Source organism: Puma concolor, chromosome B1 (genome assembly GCF_028749965.1).
Source record: "Puma concolor isolate L17-30 chromosome B1, mPumCon1.1.hap2, whole genome shotgun sequence".
In the NCBI taxonomy this organism is placed as follows: Eukaryota; Metazoa; Chordata; class Mammalia; order Carnivora; family Felidae; genus Puma; species Puma concolor.
This window is the reverse complement of record NC_141670.1, coordinates 25,661,626-25,681,683: the sequence shown is the minus strand read 5'-3', so window position 1 is coordinate 25,681,683 and position 20,058 is coordinate 25,661,626. Positions and strand designations below refer to the sequence as shown.

Here is a 20,058-nt window from a genome sequence, read left to right as displayed (position 1 = left end):
TGTGAAGCTTAAATTAAGTGTGTAAAGTGCACAGTAGAATAAAGACCCATGAATGGTGCTACAAAATTCTACACACCATTATAGCCTTTGTCCTTGCCTGTACACACACACACACACACACACACACACCCTAACTAGTGATGTTAGAAAGTACTGATTTGGGGGCATCTGGGTGGCTCAGTCAGTTAAGTGTCCGACTTCGGCTCAGGTCGTGATCTCACGGTTTGTGAGTTCGAGCCCCACGTCGGGCTCTGTGCGGACAGCTCTGAGCCTGGAGCCTGCTTCAGATTCTATGTTTCCCTCTCTCTCTATCCCTCCCCCGCTTGTGCTCTGTCTCTGCCTCTCAAAAATGAACAAATGTTAAAAAAAAAAAAAAAAAAGTACTGATCTGGATCATTTTCCTTTATTTTTCTTTAGATTTTACTTACTTTCCAGAAAAGTCTCACTTGTCTCAATCAGCTCTTAAAAAGAAATCTCTTAAAGAACTATTTGTTAGAATTTTCCAAGTTATTCTATCTACGAATTGGTAAGCAAGATGCTTTGCATATAGTTATCTTGAGTTTTGTTCAATTAAGATCTTAAGCTGCCCCCCGGGTACACAGGAACCTGTCCTCAGTCAGGACGTGGTGTATCATTTCTACGTTAGTGTCTGTGAGATTTCAGTTCTGGGAGGGCAGGGTGAGGTGCTCACCGCTGTATCTTCAGGACTGAGCACAGTGTGAGGTAAACAGTAGGGGCTGAATAATTGACTCAACTGAATCTGTAATGGGGTCTGTAAGGATGTCTCCTCCATCCTGGTAACCTTCTGCAGCCTGTCAAACAAAGTAGTAGCTATTTCAGGCTCAATATGTTATGTTTTGATCTTTATTCAGTTCTGAGGAAACCAGGTCTGGAGGCAGGGACACACATTAAAAAAAAAAAAAAAAAAGGCTTTGTGTCTTTTTAAAAATTACGAAGTTTGGTTTTTTCCCTTTACTATGCCCAGAGTGAGTGTTTGTCCAAATAAAACCTCTTCTAAAAGGGATATCAGTTTCCAAGAAACAAGACTGATTAAAATTGCATCACAAAGAACTCTTCAATTTACCATCAGCGTCCACAGCCCCTATATAGGGTCTCCGCACGTCTTCACCAGTTTATACTTTAAGATCCCATTAGGTGGATCCCAGAATGTCCACTCTGTACAATCTCAAAATGGGCAGTGATGAACCAAAGCGAGGGCTTAGACGGCATCCTAGATTCTCTTCCTTTTCAAATGACAGAAGCTAATTCAACCAGTTCCATTTAGCAAATAATAAATTTATTAGGTGCCTACAAGTACAAAACGCTGAAAGCTGCTGTAGGGGGTTATAAAGATGTGGAGGAGAGCCCTGCCCTCAAAGAGCTTACAATCTAGGTGATGAGTCACAATTAGTAAGTTGTGGCAGTATCACTTTAGGTGACTTACACAGAGTTCTTGGAACATTCACATCCTCTGAATTCTCCTGTTGTCAAATATGTTAAGGAATCCTTTCCACAGGAAAGCTGAACAGTGGGAAAGAGACCTTTTGTGGAATTAAACGGTGACCTTGGCTTTGCTTATATGAGCATCTTACTCTTCCTGGTTCCTTATTCTTATAACTTTCTCAGCATCCTTTCCTAACGACCTTTGTTAGGACAGCATCTCCATGCTTCCTGAACCTTCACTAGGGTTTCCTGTTTGTTAGTGAGTGGCTCAGTTGCAGTTTGGCCTTGAAATTATTTGCAGTCCCATTTTTCCTTCAGCAAATCTGATTTTCATTTTGGCTGATGCCAGGATGATATGCTTTGCAATCTGTGGTTCTAAGGGTAGGAGTGAGATGCGATACAAAGGAAAGCAGGCCAGACCTTTCCCTTACTTTAAACATTTAATAGTGCACTTACGGATTATATTCTGTACAGATATAGAGCAAGTTATAAACCTCTTCTTTTATTTTTTTTTTTTACTTAGACTGTATTCATGTAAAGTGTATTTACATTAGGAAAAAAAAAAGCATTGAGGTACAAAACCCAAAAGAATATCTGAGGTATAAATACAAGTATATTTTAAATAATAATTTTTGTCATGCTTTATCTAGGTTTGAAAGCACAGTGGACATGTGGACATGTTTCTTTATCTTAATAGAATGGTATATACAACATACAATCTTACAAATCTGAAAGCTATTAAAATTGCATATACAAGTATATCTTCATGAGGAACACTGATATCCAAAATACTCAAATTTTAAAACTCTAATCTTCCCCCGCTGCAAATTCTTCAAAGAACCTTTGAAATAACACTGACAATGGTAACTATAATATGTTATAACAAAATAAAACTCCTTCTTACAACTCTCATTCATACATTATTCACTTTTGATCCATACAAAATAAAGTCACTAATACTGTCTCATGAGTCAATCTTCATGGTTACGGTAAAACCTGTATAAAGACCACCCTTCCAAAAAACGGTGCTGGCACTTTTTTTGGGTTTTCTTTCTATGATAGCTATTTTCATTTACCACTAACATACATTCCAGGGGCATCATTATAAAGGAGAAGAAAAAGAAACGTAGGGAAAACAAAGCCGAGGGGAAAAAAAAAAGTCACAAAACCAGAAAACCTATTTGCTGAAAAGGACAGATCCAATTACTAAGTATGTGCAGCTTTCAGAAGCGCTATGAATAACCAGAATCCACGCCTGTTGTTAAATTTTAATACCTTGGTTTAAATTTACAGGGATTTCCTTGGGACAGACGTAGTTTCCTATGTTTCAGTATGTCTTCAAGAGTTTGGGTTCGAAACATGAAAATGCAAAAAATTCCAGCAGGTAAAAAGTTCCGGGGCTCAACTGAGGAGATGTTAGAGTGTTTAGTCATTACATCTCGACTTAAAAAACAAACAAAAACACACAATAAAACTGTGCTCTGGAGCTAGTAAGGGTGGGGAAGGGGGTGGGGGTGGGGCGGAGTTTCTTCCCTGACCTGATCTATCCTGGGTAAAAAGTCTATCACTATTTGCAATCAGATCTGAAGACTTACTGTGTTTGAGACGGGACAGCGGAATCAAGCTACTACAATTACTTTAAGGGAAGAGGAGGTTGGTAAAAAAAAGGAATGTGCTTAATGACTTGGAAAAAAAACAAGTGGGCGAGGCTTTTGGGGTTCCCTTTCTGCATGGATCCACGGGCAGTCAGATATTCCAGGTTAAACTGAACCTGACCCATCGGTATCCTCCTGGGAGGCATCTCAGTGTGCCAGACACTGTGTTCCAACGTATACATCTGTGCCATTCGACCAGCAACAAACACACATACACACACTCCTCTGTGCAAACCTTTCTTTGCTCATCTCAGTGAGAAACATGTCAAAGAGTACCAACTATTCCAGTGGATACGCCAGTCCCTCAGCACGCCGCGAATAAAATGACATAGGTACACATACGCCAGAATCACAAGAGAATGAAGTATCTTCATTATTTTTCGTGATGTATTTATAGTTTTGCTTCTCAGAAGCAGTTTGGATAAGAATACTTTTTTTTTTTTTTTTTTTTTTTGCACAGTCTTACATATTCCAGTCAAGGTCTGTACTCTAGACCTTAAACAAACAGGAAGCAGCTTTGAAAATGTCTTAAATCACGAAAAGTCAATTCCTACACTCCAACTTGTCGTTTGCTTTGTTTCAGATTAGACTCAGAACGCATTCTTCCAAGGACTGGCAAAAATTCTAGAAACAACTATCCAGATGGCGGACGCAGTCGCTTGGCTTCAGTAATCACCTAGATTTGGGGTCTTTGGTTTCAGTGTTCTGATTATTGAAAGAGTCTCGGATCTTCACAACTTCAGCTGCACACAAATGTCCGAAAGATTTTGTGTACCACTCTGGCATGTGGCCCCTATAATGGGAAGGAAAAGCACATGGAGTCTTCAAACTGGAAAACACTGAAATAAGCTGGAGGGAATTCGGAATACATTTCCATTTCTTGATCCAGAAACCTTGTAAGTAAAGATCGTATTCCAAGATAATCTCCTGGCACGTCTGTTACACCTCTGGAACCAGAAGTTTCTCAAGGAACAACATACTGAGTACAGATATTGAGTGCATTGTTTGGGAAAAGTTTTAGCATATAGAACAAAAACAGATTGCAGTCACACAGACAGTTGAAAAAGTACTGAGATGTAAAGACTTCAAATGAGAATTTAACCACTTTGGAAAGTTTTTTAGAGGTTCATGTTTTTGTCTGTATTGCTGAATTTCACAAATTTTCTAATAGGAACACACATTCACCAATGGCACAGAGTACAGGCCTAATTAATTACTAAAAGGGTATGTCATATATTCAAATATCTTTGAATGTAAAATGAGAATCACCTGCCTGCTACTTCAAACTCTCATTTCCTGTGGCTTTAAATTCATGTCAGAACCAGAGTATTCGTGTTGCTTTAGTACCACATTCTCTAAGGGATTGAAATCAGGAAGCCATCCCCCAAACACCAAGAAACACGAAGGTGTTACTTTACAAAAACTGCTCTTTAGGGAACAGACAAGACACAATGACGTGTTCATTTAAGCCATTCTCTGTGTCAGACAAAAAGTCTCATCTCCTTCATGACCCTCACCGTGTCAGAAATTAGAATCAGAACGTACCTTAAGTCGGCTCTGCACATGTAGGTGAGTTTGGATTTCCCTGACCCGCAGGGTTCGATCAGATACCTGGACAGGAGCACATTGACTCTCACCCCCACCACAGGTGCCCGGTCGTGATCCACAGAGGTGAGTAAAAGGGCACATGCCCCCTTAGGTAAATTAGTCCTCCATGTTCTGCAGAAACAAAATCAGAGTAAAAAAGATGGAATTTTCTGGAAGCCAAGTTTAAAATGGGGCCCCACTCTCAGAAGCTAAGGGGCAGGGTCAGTGGCTACGCTGTGTGACCCAGTCCTGGAGACGGTATCCTTTGAACTATTGTGCGAGGGCTCTTGAATGAGTAACTCTGTGCAGCGTCACTACAGTGAGTATATATTCACATGTCAGTTCTTTGAAAGAGAACCAATTTGAAGTGTGAATGAAAGCCATTTTTACATTTCACAAATGGATTTGTACATGGGACATCCAGATCAGGGTTGCTCTGTTGGAAAGCTCTGGACTAATGACGGGACATTTCCTCAAAGATTTCTGGAATTCCTCTTTCAATCATGTCTCCAGAGAATTTATGAATTACATATAATTCAGCTTTAACCACAGTGTACTTGGGACTTAAATGTTATTTCCTGGCTTATGCATTCACTTGCTGTTTCTAGTGAGAAAATCCATCCTTAAAGGGGCAAGAATCTGCTACCAATGAGCATATTCAACTGAATGTGCCTCTAATTCTGAGTTCAGCTCCAAAAGTGTTCCAACCGTTTTCAGCGATGAACACACTGTTGGAATACATACAGATACATTTCCCATATTTGCAATGGTTCCACACCTTCCGTTTTACATAATTGTACCATCTTATCATATTCAGTGACACCAGGCTCATCCTTGCCACAGTAATCATTTTGGAAACTCTCACCTCAAAACAACGTAGTCCCGGGCAGGGTGGGGCGCCATACTGTTTTGGACATACTGGTAAATTTCAGTTTGGCTGTCTAGGATTTCAATCACTTTTGAATCCAACAGGTCTACATCCCAGAGGTGCTGCTCTTTAAGTAGGCGCTTTAAGATCTCCTCAGGCATAGCAGGGATTTCGATGGTTGACCTCCAAAGCCTCAGAGGCGGTCCTTCGCTCACCTGAAAAGAGGATGCATTTTTCAGTGCTACAATTCACACACACCTACACTTTGAAGGCAAACTGCCAGCTCTATTTATGGTCATGTGTTTAGGGGCTAATTACTATCTATATGCTGGCGTTCCCAAGTATATTCAAGAGCAGGCCAGAAAGCCTGGCCTTAGACTAATTTTCCAGTTAAAATTATTAACATCTGTTCTCTTGGGGCCTATATTAGAGTCAGTGCAATAAAATCAGATGATTTATATACCCATTCTAAAGCCTCCATGGCCATCCAGACACTCCCACTGTTTATTTCTTCTCCAGGTGGTAGAGACAGGACCAAGAAATACTATCACGGGCCTGTCATGCTGAACCATACAAGATGCCTCTGTCTTCAAGGGGCTTTTAGTCCTAACAAGTTAATTTCTCCCCCAAGTACTCTCCACTCATTAAAGGGCCAAGAGAAAAGTGGCTGAGAACAGAGGACAGTGCAAGGGGATTCTGAGCAAATTATGGAAAAATCTGATCATGTCATAAAACACCTTAAAGCCCAATACCACTAGTAAAACATTCCAGGGGACTCTAGTGTGATTCTGTGGCCCCAGAAGATTTCATTAGATGGTCGGATTCCTCTGACAAGTGTATTTATTATTCCTTGCTGGACTCTTCCACTCTTACCTGGGGAACTGAATCACCTGGCTGCCCAGATCTACAAGGGAGGGAGTGGGTGACAGATTCCCACAGACAGCCGTGTTAACACGGCCACAGGGTCTCATCTCTGATGAACCTGAATCCTGACCACTGGAACCCAACTGGCTGACAGTGGGGACAAGACTTACTTTCTTATAGGACAGTTCAGCCTGCTCTGATGTGGAGTAGCTGACCCAGCCTTTAAACTTCTCCTTGACTTCTTTAAACAGGCTATCCACACAGTCCTGGAGGAAGTGCTGGTAGTCAGCCGACTCGTCGTTACGCAGGCGTCCCAGTGCTTCTAGAGTGAGGGGCTTCAGCTCCTGTTCTGTGTAGGAATTCCGACATCGACTCATTTCCTCGGGAACCTGTGGTGGGTGCAAGGGACAAAAAGGAGGTGAGTCTGTCTGTACTGTTCCTGTTGCCCAGCAGAGGAAGCGGCAGTGCAGGAGCCGCGGACTGGGTTCTCAGGGAGGTGCAGGCGCCCCCACTACTCTCTTTCCAGCAGACGGACGGTGGCCCTGCTGACCTCACGTGCTATCGTGAGTAGTGAGGATACGAACAGATCACCTTCCTGAAGGTGTCCAAAAAGCCTATTCTCACGTGAGGTATTCTTGCGCTTTGGGAAGTCACAGTAGAGGGTAAATGACTAACCCAGGGCTTGCCTCTCAGATACAGAACTTAATTCAAAAATGTGTTACTTTTGCTTCTTAAGTAAAGGGGTATGGAGATAGGCGAATTTCATTAAACACATTAGCTCTAATGAGCTTATATGTTATAAAATAAGATTTTTTAATAAAAGAAACAAAAAAGACCTTCTCCAGCCATGTATATAATCTCCAGCTGTGTAAAGATGTGAGCAAGCATGGTGCCCACGACCTGGTCCTAACTATCGGAGTTCTCAACCGGGCGCCAAACCCCCTGACGCCTCACCTGGAAGAGCTTCTTGCACTCGGCAATCATATGGGCCAGCCCCTGCGTGGCAGCGAGGTTTTCATTCAAATCCTTCTGATCTGGTTTACCCAAGCTTTGTTTCCTTTGCATCACCCTAGGCAGAAGAAAGAAGGGAGGGGGAAGACTCAAATATTTATATGTTTTTAATTAATGTGTTATTCCAGGAAACCCAGAGGAGAGAAAAAAAAAAACTATCTTACTGGAGCCTATCTGTTCTTAAGAGGTTCGGGAGAGCTTCACTTTGGTCACAAAAATTCCTCAGTTTTATCAGCCGAGCATACACACACACACACACACACACACACACACACACACACACACACACACACACACAAAACCCAAAAAACCAAACCAAACCAAACAAAAACATGAAAGGGGCGGTTTTCAGTGAGATCCAGGCTATTTAAAACCATCACGTTAAACAGGTTCCCGTTTAAATAGGACAGCCCAGAAGGTCTCTAGGTGGTGGTGGGGAGAAGAAAGGCAGCTTGCACGGGTGCATAGATGGGAGGCACTGGATGTTGCAGTAAATGGTGTCACCATTCTTTACGGTTTAAATAAATAAAATCCCCTTCTGAAGGTAAGGGGACAATCTATTGTTTCCTAGAGATTTTGTCTTAATCTTATCTGATCTCTCTCTCCTGCTCATCTCCAGTTCCCTATCCTATTGAAGATGGAATGCATCAGTCCACGTGAGAACCAGATAAAAAGATACTGTACTATATGGCTTTCAGAAGCAAAGCTCACTTCAACTAGTAGAACCAGGCTGTACCTGTAGCTAAGGAATATGTGTCAAGCACCTTTAGAGCTGAGGAGAAGGGTCAGCTGGATGGGTTTCACATTTGGGATTGTGTCCAGTCGGGGACTCCTTTCTCACCTACTCTGCTGTGAGGCCGGTACGTGAAATACTCACACCAGTAAGAAGCTTCAACTGGCTCTGCCATTTCCCCTTCAGATGTGGGCAAATTACCTATTAAACTATTAAACTGACCCTCCCTGAAGTCTCACTGTCCTCATGTTAAAATAGGCCCTGCCAGTATCTTCACCTCTTAGGATCCTTACAAGGATTAAATGAAAGAATGAATGTCAAGGGTGTAGTCCTGTGGTTGGGTCAGAGTAAGTGCTGAGCAAATATCAGCCTTTGTTAGTTATTTTCCAGATTCTCTGACTTCTTCTATGGCCACTCCCAGCTTGTATACATCTAACGAGAAACTCTGCACACAATTGGCCTAGGCCAGGTCTAGCTTTGAGGCTCAACGCTATCCTTAGTTCTGATAGATCCAGCTGACTACCTTACAACTTGCAGCACAGGCTGGGGGCTTGGCTTTGTTGACTCTGCAGAAGTCAAGGCAGCAAGGGCCTTATCCCTATCCAGTTTTTTAGGTCAGCAAATCCTCATGATCCTTTGCTGGCAGAAAGTTTGATGGCAACGTCACAGAGGGCACTGGGGGGGGGGGGGTTCAGGGAAAACACTTGCCATAATGCAGCACACATCCAAATTGCTCTCAAAGCCTGGTTGTCACTAGACTGTCTGGAAAGTTATGCCCCCAGGGCTGAGAAGAAAGGAGGGAAGTAAGGGGACCGTGAAGGATGGAGGCCAAACTCCTTTGTGCTTGACTCGAGTGTGAAACCAATGAAAACCCAGGGACAACTGAGAAGGAAAGGTAGGTTGCGTTTGTTGGAAGAACAGAGCATGTGCGTGCATATCTCGTCTGACCCGTACCTTGGAGAAGAATTCTCTCTCTTCAGGGTGTTGAGGTGGAAAAGGGAGGGCGCTAGGCACACAGCCAGGTTGGTGGGGGTCATCTGGTTTTCTTTGACGGCGGCCGTGACATCGCTCAAGAAATAAAGGAGCGTCTGTAGAACCTCCCGGTTCTCATCAGGCAGGAGCATAATGGCGGCCTTGATCGCCTGGAGGCGCTGGTCCTTGGGCACACCTGTATAACACAGGCATTTCCCCCATCAGCTCGGTGCTTTTCCACGCGCATTGCAAGGAAACGTCCCAAAGCAAACACCAGCACCAACGACCTCGGCCCAGTCCTGAACAAGCGCTTGCAGAAAGTGTACTTGAGGTTAATATGGAAGAAATTAGGGACGGCCACCAGCGTCACTGCCCTCAAGTATTTCCTGCCTGTGGAGGAGTTAAAAAATTTTCAACACCCACAATGCCAATATCCTAAATCCACCTCAGAGTTCAGCTCCAGATATGATGCCTGTTCTTTTGGTTTTTGGAATAGCTTTTCTTTTCTAAGTATTTTTTTTTGGAACTCCCCAGTTTACCATTCTCGATTACTGAAAACACAACACACAGTTATACTTTTGTGTAGTTTCAATGAAAAACCTTATTGAAGACATGTACAAGGGGATAAAATCTTTCTTGGCCTTTATACAAAGGGTCCAGTATCTTTGGGGACCTTCCATAACTAGAACTGATCGGCTCATTCGTAAAATGGAGAAAGCAAGCTGCTAAAAGAGTCAGCTGAAACAGATATTTTTACTAGTAATGTTTTTAAGTTTTAGAAAGCATACTGAGAGGCTGTTACAAAAATATATGCCTGAGAAATAAAACCAGGAAAATGACATACATGTAGAAAATGTGGGGCTCAACCTTCAGGTCTCCTTTACTCGGCAAATCTGCCTTTTAAGAGGCATGTGGTGGAAAAATCAAGTCAGTCAAGTGCAGCTCCGTAGGACAAACCGATTAACGGCTCCATGGTTACAACACATAACAAATACCTTGGTGGGGAAAATGTGACCTGTGTTTTCAGAAAATCTGAAAGGATGAAACAAATAATGAAATAATCCAGACCAGCTCCATTTCTCATAAGATGAGGTCCAGCGCACCAGGCTGGAGACAATTTGAGCACGGAGAGAAGCTGCTTCTATATTACATGGCTGTAACACCACACGGAGCCAAGAAAAACACGAGGCCGTAAAAGCCATAATCCTGATCTTGACCATTAATTTAGACAACTGTTTGCTTTAAGCTTTACTTAAAAGTGAGAAGGGCATGGGTATTGTTTTCCCAAGTATTTCTGGCAGAAGTGGAGATGAATAACAGAAAAAGATTATTTATTCACTTTCCAGCAAGATAAACCACACAGACACCTGTGACGTTTTAAACACAGCAGGCCCTGCTGGAGAGATGAGAGTCAACTGAAATATCTTGGTACCTGCTCTTTTAAGCATCTAAGGGAAGACTGTTCTAGAAACGAATGAAGGAATGAGCTCCCGGATCACAATGTAAAAATGTGTAATTGCTTCAGTAATTAGAGAATGACGATAAGGGAAATTTATTTCTGCATTATTCAACAGGTACACAGAAACCTATTCCACAAACAAGGAGAAAAGGAAGAAAGAAGTTGATGACATGTGTTTCCAGGAAGGTCATCATGTGGCTCTAAAAGAATGGCATCAAAGGAAGCCAAGGTTTCAGGTGGTCCCACTTTTCCCCAAGGCCAACGGCATTAAGATCAAAGAACACTTACACTGGTAGATCTGTAGAAAGGTTTCCGAGAGTTTGTTCGTCATTAGTGGCTCAGGAAGGTCTCGAAAATACTGCTTCAACATGTCTGCTACATCATAAGCAGACTGTCCCTCATAGCTGACACAATCTATGGCACTTTCATTCATCTGGCGCAGAGCCTGAATCCGGGACTTGACACCCGACTTTCTGAAGAGCCCAACCTGTTGGAAGAAAAACATTAAACAGCAAGACAGAAGCAGCATTTTCACTACAAAACTATAAAAAAGAAGCATGCATCTGAGGTCCCATGATTCAGCGGGGCCTGCACGAGGCAGTTCTCACCTGATCCAAACAGTGGTTGCGGAGGTAGCGCATGGCCTGCTGAATGCTCTGGGGCAGAGGCTGTCCTGTGCGCTGCACATTGACCGTCAGAGGGACCCCGAACACATTCCGGTCCTTATAGTCTGGAACCTTGATCCTTTTCATGAACTTGGGCACAGCCCTATTTAAAGAGCAGGTGGGGGGAGGTTATGTTTATTTGTCTGTAGACCCTTAATCCATCTTTTGCAGGTAAACCCTGTGAGCTTTGTATCCGTGCTACTAAGGTGGCTATTTAAATTAAATAAAATGACAAATTTAGTTCCTCAGTTGTATTAGCCGCAGTTCAAGTGCTCACTAGCCATCTGTAACCGGTAGCTGCCGTCTGAGCAAATACAGCACATTTCCACCATCACAGACAGTTTCACGGGACAGTGCTATTCTGGATCTTCTAAGAGTTGGGGCTCTGAGGCCCAGTAACATTTTCTCCACTGGGGATTCTTCTCCCACTATTAACTCTGAGAACTGGGTTTATATCCTTAAGGGAGCTGATGGGCTTCCTTACAAAATGGCGGCACAGGAAGGCACACGAACAGAAAAGAACATTCAAGGCCCTAATTTAGGAGCTTCACGACAGAATTTGAAAAACACGTTCCCATTTGTCCTGTAAATGGGCAAGAATCATTTCTAAGTTCTTGATGAGATACAAAGTATTTAGGGTATAAAAAGGATCATGTAATGCCGAAGGAGAAAATAGCAAATACGTGATGTTGGTCCAACATAATGAGAACCAATTCCAGAGCTCAACAGTGGGGGCCAAGCTAATGACCCGAAGTCAAAATAAATTCTCCTGCAGATGACCCTGGAGAATATAACATCTTTAGGTTTCTAAAGGAAGATGGAAAAGAACAATGAAGGTTTTGTGAGCCTACCCCAGGCTCCCTGGAGTCCTGAAACCAGGTCCAGCCCCAGAAGTACATGGAGCAACAGGAAACCGATGTCATGCATTTAATGCTGTCAAGCAGAAATTTCAGCTCTACAAGTGACCTCTCTAAACGGGACAAGAAAGGGCAAGGCCGAACAGGAAAAGAACTTTGTGTAGAATTTCTCCCTATTCCATGGATCCCACAATGCGAGGCTTTTACATTTGGTTTTGACTCACTGGAAAAACTGACCAGAACTCAAGAAGTATTACGGACTTTCAGATTCTTGAGGGTTTGGTGGGAAGGGGGGGTGGGCAACTCAGAACCGAGAATGTAAAATATGCACTTTTAAATAGCCAGCAGGGAAAATATGACTCTACGCACAGAGGAACACTGCAGAAGACAGACTGCTTTGACTTCTGAGCGCTCGCCAACAGCCATGGCACGTTACTGTTTATAGCCCTACGAAAGGTAAAACTAAAGCGTAGAGCCAAATTTGTATTTCCATACAGTAAGTTTATGGTATCATGGCCATAAGCGTGCATAATACTTGCTTTGTCGGGGGAAAAAAGCCAGCGGCGGAATGTGCAAAGAACACATTACGATCTCCACCGAGAATCTGAAGCATGCGGGGATAAACCGGTCAATACTTATTTCTGTCATTCAGAACAAACAACTTCTGTATTTAGCAAGGCTCACATAATAACAGCCTTTGAACGGGAGGTGCTTTGATGCTGAAGCTAAACTCACTACGAGTCCTGAGGAGACGGGGGGCTGGAGAGAGAAACAACAGTTCTGCTGCTTTGCTGACGTACCTCGGCCCCTCTGGTTTGCTCCAGAGCGCTACTGAGGACATGGGCTGCTTCTCTGTTTTTATACAAAGCAGTGAATCCAGATGATAAACACTCAGATTAGGGAAAAGGCTTAAGGATACCCAGCTGACACTGTGAAATGCACTTGGATGTCAATCTAGAGATAGTTCTCGGCTTTGCACTGCTAGCAGAAAAATTAAGATACACACACAGTGGGTCACATCCGTGGCCCATCCAGCCTAACGATGTCCATCTCACGTGATACACACGGAGGGCCGCAGTTTTAAAAGTAATCATGAACAGTTCATCTGAGGGATTTTACCTTCGTGTGTATTTAGTCTGTAGTATCTTAGAGCAGTGAATTCCTTATGTTTATTATTCACTGTTGAAGTGTCTTTGTTAGAAAGAAACATAACCTAAATTTTTTAGCACAGGGAGATTTTTGAGTGATGCTTCAAATATTTCCATCAAAAATGATTTCTAAAAACATACCTGGAGAAGGTCAGGAGGCCCGAACTGTACAGTAAGCATTTCACAGTTGGTCTCAACATCCTATGACCTGAACGTTTTTCTTTCCTTCCTTCCATAACATGATCTGATCAGTACATCTATTTACCCACGGGGGGCTCTTTCTAACACAGGAAGGAGGTGCCTGTACAGTGTGATGGAACAGCCACACATTCTCACTCCATCAACTGGCCATTTGTCACTCCGGGCACTGAATCTCCCTCCACCAATCCCGCTGCTTAGTCCCCAAAGTTACACTGGCTTGAGCAGTATCAGATGTGGCCTCAAGAATGCAGGGATTACATTTGGATGATAGTCGAAAGGCATTCATAGAGGATGGATACCTTCAGCTTCAGGGAGCCGCCCCAAAACATTTCCAATTAGTTGACCGAGCACAGTAAACTCTTACCAGCTAAAACCATGCTTATTCGAAGGCGTGTACTTCTCTAGCAGGGCGGTTAACTTTAGGAGCGAGTACTTCTGCAGCAGGTTCATCTGGGCCACAGACTGGCAGTTAATCTGCAGCGACACAGAGTTTAAGCTTGGCCGATGGGAGCTCTGGAAACTGTGCCATCGCAGTCTGTGCCTACGGGAGAGGAGCAAGGGGAGGGGTGAGTATAAGAGAGAGAAGCAGGGGAGGGGTGAGCACGAGGGAGAGGAGCAAGGGGAGGGGCGAGTACAACGGCTTTTTAACAGGTACACACAAAATCAGCGGTGGGCTGCCTGCTGGCCTCTTATCTTAGGAACCGAGAGAACTGACTTCTACTCCATTCTTTTCTTCCCCTCCCCACCCACGATAAAATACACATTACATAAACGGCCATCTTAACCACTAAGTGACAGCTCAGGGGCATAAAATCTCTTCACGCCCTTGTACAACCATCGCCACCATGCATCCACAAGACTTCCTTCCTCTTCTCAAGCTGAAACTCCGCACCTATGAAACAACATCCACCCTTTTTGGATGTTAGGGCCTCCTGATCTCTTTCCCTAGGAGCTCACAGGGCCAGGAATGCCCTAACCCCATGTCCCCCACATGAGAGCGGCAGCAATCCCTTTCCTACCTCCCCCACCTCCAGAGGGCAGCCAAGCTCTCACCTATTGGACCTTGTCAGAGAGGCCCCAACCCCAGAATCCCTCCTTTCCGGGATGTCGGAGGGCTCTTCCGGCTCATTCAGTGAGTTGCCGGTACTGTCCAGGTCACTGGGTGTGGCTCGGTCGTTGTCCACATCCAGGTGTATCTGTTTGGGAGACGACGGGCACGGAGAGACCGAGTCCAGGGCTGAGTCAGAGTCTCCCTCGTCTGAAAACTTCTCCGACCACTGGTTGACTATCCTCTGCATCCCCTTCACGTGGTAGAGGATGTCATCCAGCTCGGGGAAGATGTCCTCATTCTCCAGGTCGGCCAGGTCACCCGAACTGGAGTACAGGATGGAGCCAGGCACGTTGTCATAGATACTCAGGCGGCTGCTCATGGAGCTGGACGAATTGCGTCGCTTAAGCTCCTTGGGGCCGTCGCTGCCGTTGTCCCTCCGCAGGCTGATGTGGCCCGGGCCGTGGAAGCTTCCAGTCCTCCAGTTGACGGAGCTGTTCTTCCCTGATGGAGAGAAACTGCCATTGGAGAGCGCCTTGGGGAAGGTGCCGGGCTTGTGATCTTCCGGGATGTAGAACACTGCGTCCTCTGGATAGGTCTCGCGGTTCTTGAAGTTCTGTTCCATAACGTTGTTGAACGTGGACTGATTGAATGGATCGAAGCCCTCCAGGTACATGCCCACCCGCTTGTTGCAGGCGCTGAGGCTCCGGGTCCTGGTGACCGGGCTGGGCGTGCTCACGGCGCTGCTGGTCTCCGACTGGCTGCTGCTGCTGCTGGTCTGCGTGGAGTTGGAAACGCTCCGCTTGCGAACCGCGGGCACGTTGATGTGGTTGCCGTTGAGCGCGGAGATCTCCACGCAGTTCAGCTGCTTCAGCTTCTCCTCGTCCATCCCCTCCTGCAGGATGGGCCCGCTGATGATCAGCCCCAGCTTGGAAGGCGCCTTGTGCTTGCCGTGGTGCGAGCCCTTGAGCTTCAGGCTCTCCATGCGTTTCAGCAGGCTGCGCGTCTTGGACTTGGCGTTCTTCTCGTGGCCTTTCATGCTGAAGCTGAAGCTGGACAGTTCCTTGGGGGAGGGCAGGCTGCAGAAAGAGTCGTCATTGCCCACGAAGTTGCCGGAGGAGCACACGCTGATGACGGAGTTCGTGCGGGGCGTCGCCGCGTCCCCGGTGTGAGGCGCGTGCACCGGGAGGCTGCCGGTGCTGCTGAGGCTGCGGACGGAGGCCACCTCCTGGCGCTCGCTGAGGTCCGTCAGCATGCTTTCATGGCTCGCCGCGTTCTTCAGGTGGGCATCGTCGGGGGCCCCGGGGGCTGCGTCCTGCTTTGAAGAAAAGACATCAAACTCTTCCAGCCGGGACCACCTCTTGCTGTCCCTCTGGAAAGTCCATTTGCCGCTTATTGCACAGGGCTCATCCTCGTCCGAATCCTCACTCTGAAAAGACAGAATGGAGGCATTCATCGCTGGGACCGGCAGACAGCAGGGAGCGGGGACGTGTGCTGGGGGCCGGACGCCCAGGACCCGGTTCATGATAGGCCATCAGTATCAATTACCCCTTTGTATCTTTATTTTATTACTTATTATTATGATTATTACTTTATTATTCTTTTTTTAAATGACAAAGATGTATGTTGGATGTCAGGACTTTGACAGGAAGAAGCCTGACCAAGTGTTTCAAGCTAAATAAGAATTATTTTGTAGAAACTGTTGGATCTGTAGGCTGTTCTTTAAGTGCTCACAGAGGAAAACTCTAAGATCTGTGAAAATTCCAGGCATGCAAAATATTTTGAGCTGGAGTCAGCAACGGGTAGGACTCCCTCTGGTCTGCCTCCAATTTTGCTGTCTGTTGATAGCATGTGTTTATATTCTCTTTCACAATTAAAAAGGTAGTTTTCAAACACTAAGAAGAATGGACACTGAAGTCTGTGGCCACCCTAAAAGCATACAAGATCTCCTACCAGACCGGTGGAGACACCAAGCAAGGTAAGTCACCACATCTCTTAAGGCGGATACTTTTCAGCTTCTTACCTGTTCTTTTTCATCCCTTCCCCCACCAGACACAGGGTCTAGAGCTAATGCCACACATGTCCTGTGAAGTTTCAACCTCAGACATGCTCCAGGCAATTTAACAAGGCCTCACAAATACCCAGTCCTGACAGCATGGAACACTCACAAACACGATGTTACATCTTTGCTGATTATGCTTGATTTATGGGCAGGACTCAGGGTTATGCTGTGTCACAAACTACCGCATCTGAGCCTTTTAGGCGGGATATCAAAAGGCCCAGCTCAGTGTGATGCATGTCTTTCCCACTGTTGTGGAAAGTATCACATGACCCACGTTTCACAGGACAATGAGTAGAGAGCATGAAACGCTGACTTGTGGACTCCTCTCCACAGCCCAGTGGGTGCTGAGGTTCCAGTTCATTTGTTTAAAAGGTTTAACTCCCCCGAGAAGGCGGCTTGTTGCAAGACAGGGACCGTAGGATAATTAAAATCTGTACTCTGAACAGTCAGAAATATGTTCTTTGACCAAACTTATTCCTGTTTACTCTAATTTGTGACACTCACTCCCAGGACTACACCCACTTCTTCTCCTCCGATCTCATAAAAGGTTCTCACATTTCATCCACAGAAGTTATGTGCCACCATTCCACTAGAATGTGTGGGATTTCCTGCCCTTCCCTCCAACTCCCCCACCTCTTTTGCTCCCTCCTATCTCTCATTATTCTTCAGCACCCCACAGGCTACCTCCATCCCTGCAGCTCTGAAACACTGTTACTGTTATATGGGAAGAGACAGAGTTCCCAAAGAACTTTAGCTTTAATTTCTGAAGGGAATAATGGAGGGTTCACTGGGGTTCCCTAAGTCTTATTCCTTTAATCTGGAGTAGGCAATGAGTTAAAAAGGCAAAATAATAGATGATTTGTTCCGATAAAGAACAATCAAAAAAAAAAAAAAAAAAAGACCCTCATAGATACAGAGAACAGACTGGTGGTTGTCAGAGGCAGGGGTCAAAAGGTACAAATATCCAGTTATAAAATAAATAAGGTTCGGGGATGTGACGTACAGCATGGTGACTATAGTTAATAATACCGTATGGAATATTTGAAAACTGCTGAGAAAGTAGATCTTTTCATCACAAGAAAAAAAAAATGTAAGTATGTGTGGTGATGGATGTTTACGAGGCTTCTTGCCATGATCACTTTGGAATATATGCAAATATTGAGCCACTGTGTCATACACCTGAAACTAGTATTATGTTATATGCCAGTTTTATCTCAATTAAAAAAAAAAAAAAAAAACAAACAGTAGGAAAACCGCAATTCATTGCCTAGCCGCAACTATTGGTTTCAGTTACATAAGGCTACTTGGTCTTTGGTAAACCTGAAGGGATTATTATGTTAAAAATGCAGATGTTTAGGGCGCCTGGGTGGCTCAGTCGGTTAAGCATCCGACTTCGGCTCAGGTCATGATCTCGTAGTCTGTGAGTTCGAGCCCCGTGTCGGGCTCTGTGCTGACGGCTCAGAGCCTGGAGCCTGCTTCGGATTCTGTGTCTCCCTCTCTCTCTGACCCTCCCCCATTCATGCTGTCTCTCTGTCTCAAAAATAAATAAACGTTAAAAAAAATTTTTTTTAAAAATGCAGATGTTTTTGGAATAAGGAAGTAATAAGAGTTTGAGAGATAAAACCTCTTACAAAACACACAGTTTTTGGTCTTCCCCCTTTCCTCCCATCCTATTATATATCGTATATACTCACTCTCTTCCGATGAGGACTAATTTCCAGCTTCATCACCGCACATTTGTTTAAAGTATTTAGACGCCTACAGAGCAAAGAAATAATATTAGTAAAGATAGGAAACCAATGATGGGTAGATAAATATTTTTTCCAAACAGCTGGCATGCTTAATGAGCTTCTTTATTCTATAAAAAATTATAATTTAGAAGAGTATTAGGAACTTCTTTAAGAAGTGAACAGTTTAAAAATACCTTTACACCTTTCTTCATTTATTTTTTTTTAAACTTTTTTTAATGTTTATTTGTTTTTTAAGAGAGAGAGACAGAGTGCAAGCTGGGGCGGGACAAAGAGAAAGGGAGACGCAGAATCTGAAGCAGGCTCCAGGCTCTGACCTGTCAGCACAGAACCCGATGTGGGGCTCGAACCCACGAGCTGTGAGATCATGTCCTGAGCTGAAGTCGGACACTTAACCAACTGAGCCACCCAGGCGCCCCTACCTTTCTTCATTTAAATTGATTATTGCTATTTTACAGTAAAGTGACACATTGCTATGGCACTATCCGGTATTTCACATTTTCATGGAACAAACAACTCTCAATGAGGGATTTTATTCTTCCTAGAGTACCTAGGTTGGGCCATTAGGTAGCTCCACACAGTGCCAAGAAATAAGAGCCACTGAAGTCTCCTTAGAAATGGGAACAGCAGCAAGGAACCAAGCAGAGTTCTTGGTAAAATAAATGGTATATTCTATCTCAAATAAAAATCCAAAGACGGAAATAAACCAATTTTTAGTTATCTGCAATAAATAATAATCTTAGACACTCTGTTCAAAAATGTAATGAGTTCTTGGACAGAAAGGAAATTGGTGCCTCTCTAAGACCCAATTCTTTTTTACAACGTCCGGTATAGGACAGGATAATGTTGGGTACAGTCGTGGCAATAGTGCAATTACTGAAAAAAATTTTATACAGCAGCCTCAAGGGTCAAAGTCTTTAGAGTTCAAGCAAGAATAAGAACTTGATCAGATTCTTGTTTGGAACAAGGGTCATATTTTCACTTTGGGTACTTTTTTTTTTTACCACTGTCAAGGAGTAACATGTCAATTTATAATTAGGGAAATAATTCAGGTTTCCTGAAAACCAAATACTAAAACAAAACAAAACAACCAAACAACCCCTCCCCCCCACAAAGTCCCCCAAAACAAAGTTCCTCATTGGGAAATAATGACATAGCTGAGAAAAGAAACCCTTTACATATGCAGGAATACGTGGTATGTCAAAGTGTGAATGACAGCCCTCTCTGACAGCTTCCAGATGACCATCACTTGGTCTTCCTCAAATAAGCCTTTAACGAATCTGTCTTCCATGGTCAGCTACCTGTTTTTTCCTACAATTGCAATTCTTCTGTTTTCATAGGAAAAGAGCATTTAATTCACACAAATTCAAACTGACCATAAGACTGCTTCAAGGCTTTATCTCCCTGATTCTGTTCTTGCAACTTGTCTAACAACTTGATGCAGGAGGATAGAAAGTATTTTTGCCTGCTGATAAGACCGCCTTTGATTTCATAGATTATGTGGTAGCCTGTTTATAGAATAAACAAAGATAACTCAGGACGCCTATGTTGCCTATGTTCAGAAAAATTCTCTGTCGATGGGGAGGGAAAGAAAACAAATAACTAAGAAAAAGCCCAAACTTTAAAATGAGTAGCTATAAGGTCCCTCCCCAAGGGGCCAGCCTTACTTATGTGACTGATGCCCACAGTGTGTTTTAGTTCTTAAATGTTTTCAAGATTTAAAGAATCCGGAATGGT

The 20,058-nt window shown here is 44.0% G+C and overlaps 1 protein-coding gene across 13 annotated transcripts in view; it reads right to left on the bottom strand.

Annotated features, from left to right (window-relative positions):
* Nucleotides 1–1,275: 1,275 nt before the first annotated feature.
* Nucleotides 1,276–20,058, bottom strand: part of DLC1 (DLC1 Rho GTPase activating protein) — a 566,624-nt gene continuing 547,841 nt past the window's right edge. For 12 of the 13 annotated variants that reach the window (XM_086703318.1, XM_086703319.1, XM_086703316.1 and 9 more), the window contains 11 exons: nucleotides 18,268–18,331; nucleotides 14,517–15,940; nucleotides 13,828–14,004; nucleotides 11,201–11,360; nucleotides 10,881–11,079; nucleotides 9,116–9,329; nucleotides 7,372–7,486; nucleotides 6,588–6,806; nucleotides 5,551–5,768; nucleotides 4,644–4,817; nucleotides 1,276–3,891 (listed from right to left, as the gene is read on the bottom strand). In XM_086703318.1, the coding sequence (XP_086559444.1) occupies nucleotides 3,771–3,891; nucleotides 4,644–4,817; nucleotides 5,551–5,768; nucleotides 6,588–6,806; nucleotides 7,372–7,486; nucleotides 9,116–9,329; nucleotides 10,881–11,079; nucleotides 11,201–11,360; nucleotides 13,828–14,004; nucleotides 14,517–15,940; nucleotides 18,268–18,331 (3,085 nt within the window). In that variant the 3' untranslated portion in view covers nucleotides 1,276–3,770. Of the gene's footprint in view, nucleotides 3,892–4,643; nucleotides 4,818–5,550; nucleotides 5,769–6,587; nucleotides 6,807–7,371; nucleotides 7,487–9,115; nucleotides 9,330–10,880; nucleotides 11,080–11,200; nucleotides 11,361–13,827; nucleotides 14,005–14,516; nucleotides 15,941–18,267; nucleotides 18,332–19,697; nucleotides 19,798–20,058 lie in introns of those variants that run through there. The other variant, XM_025933069.2, reaches the window with a different exon arrangement.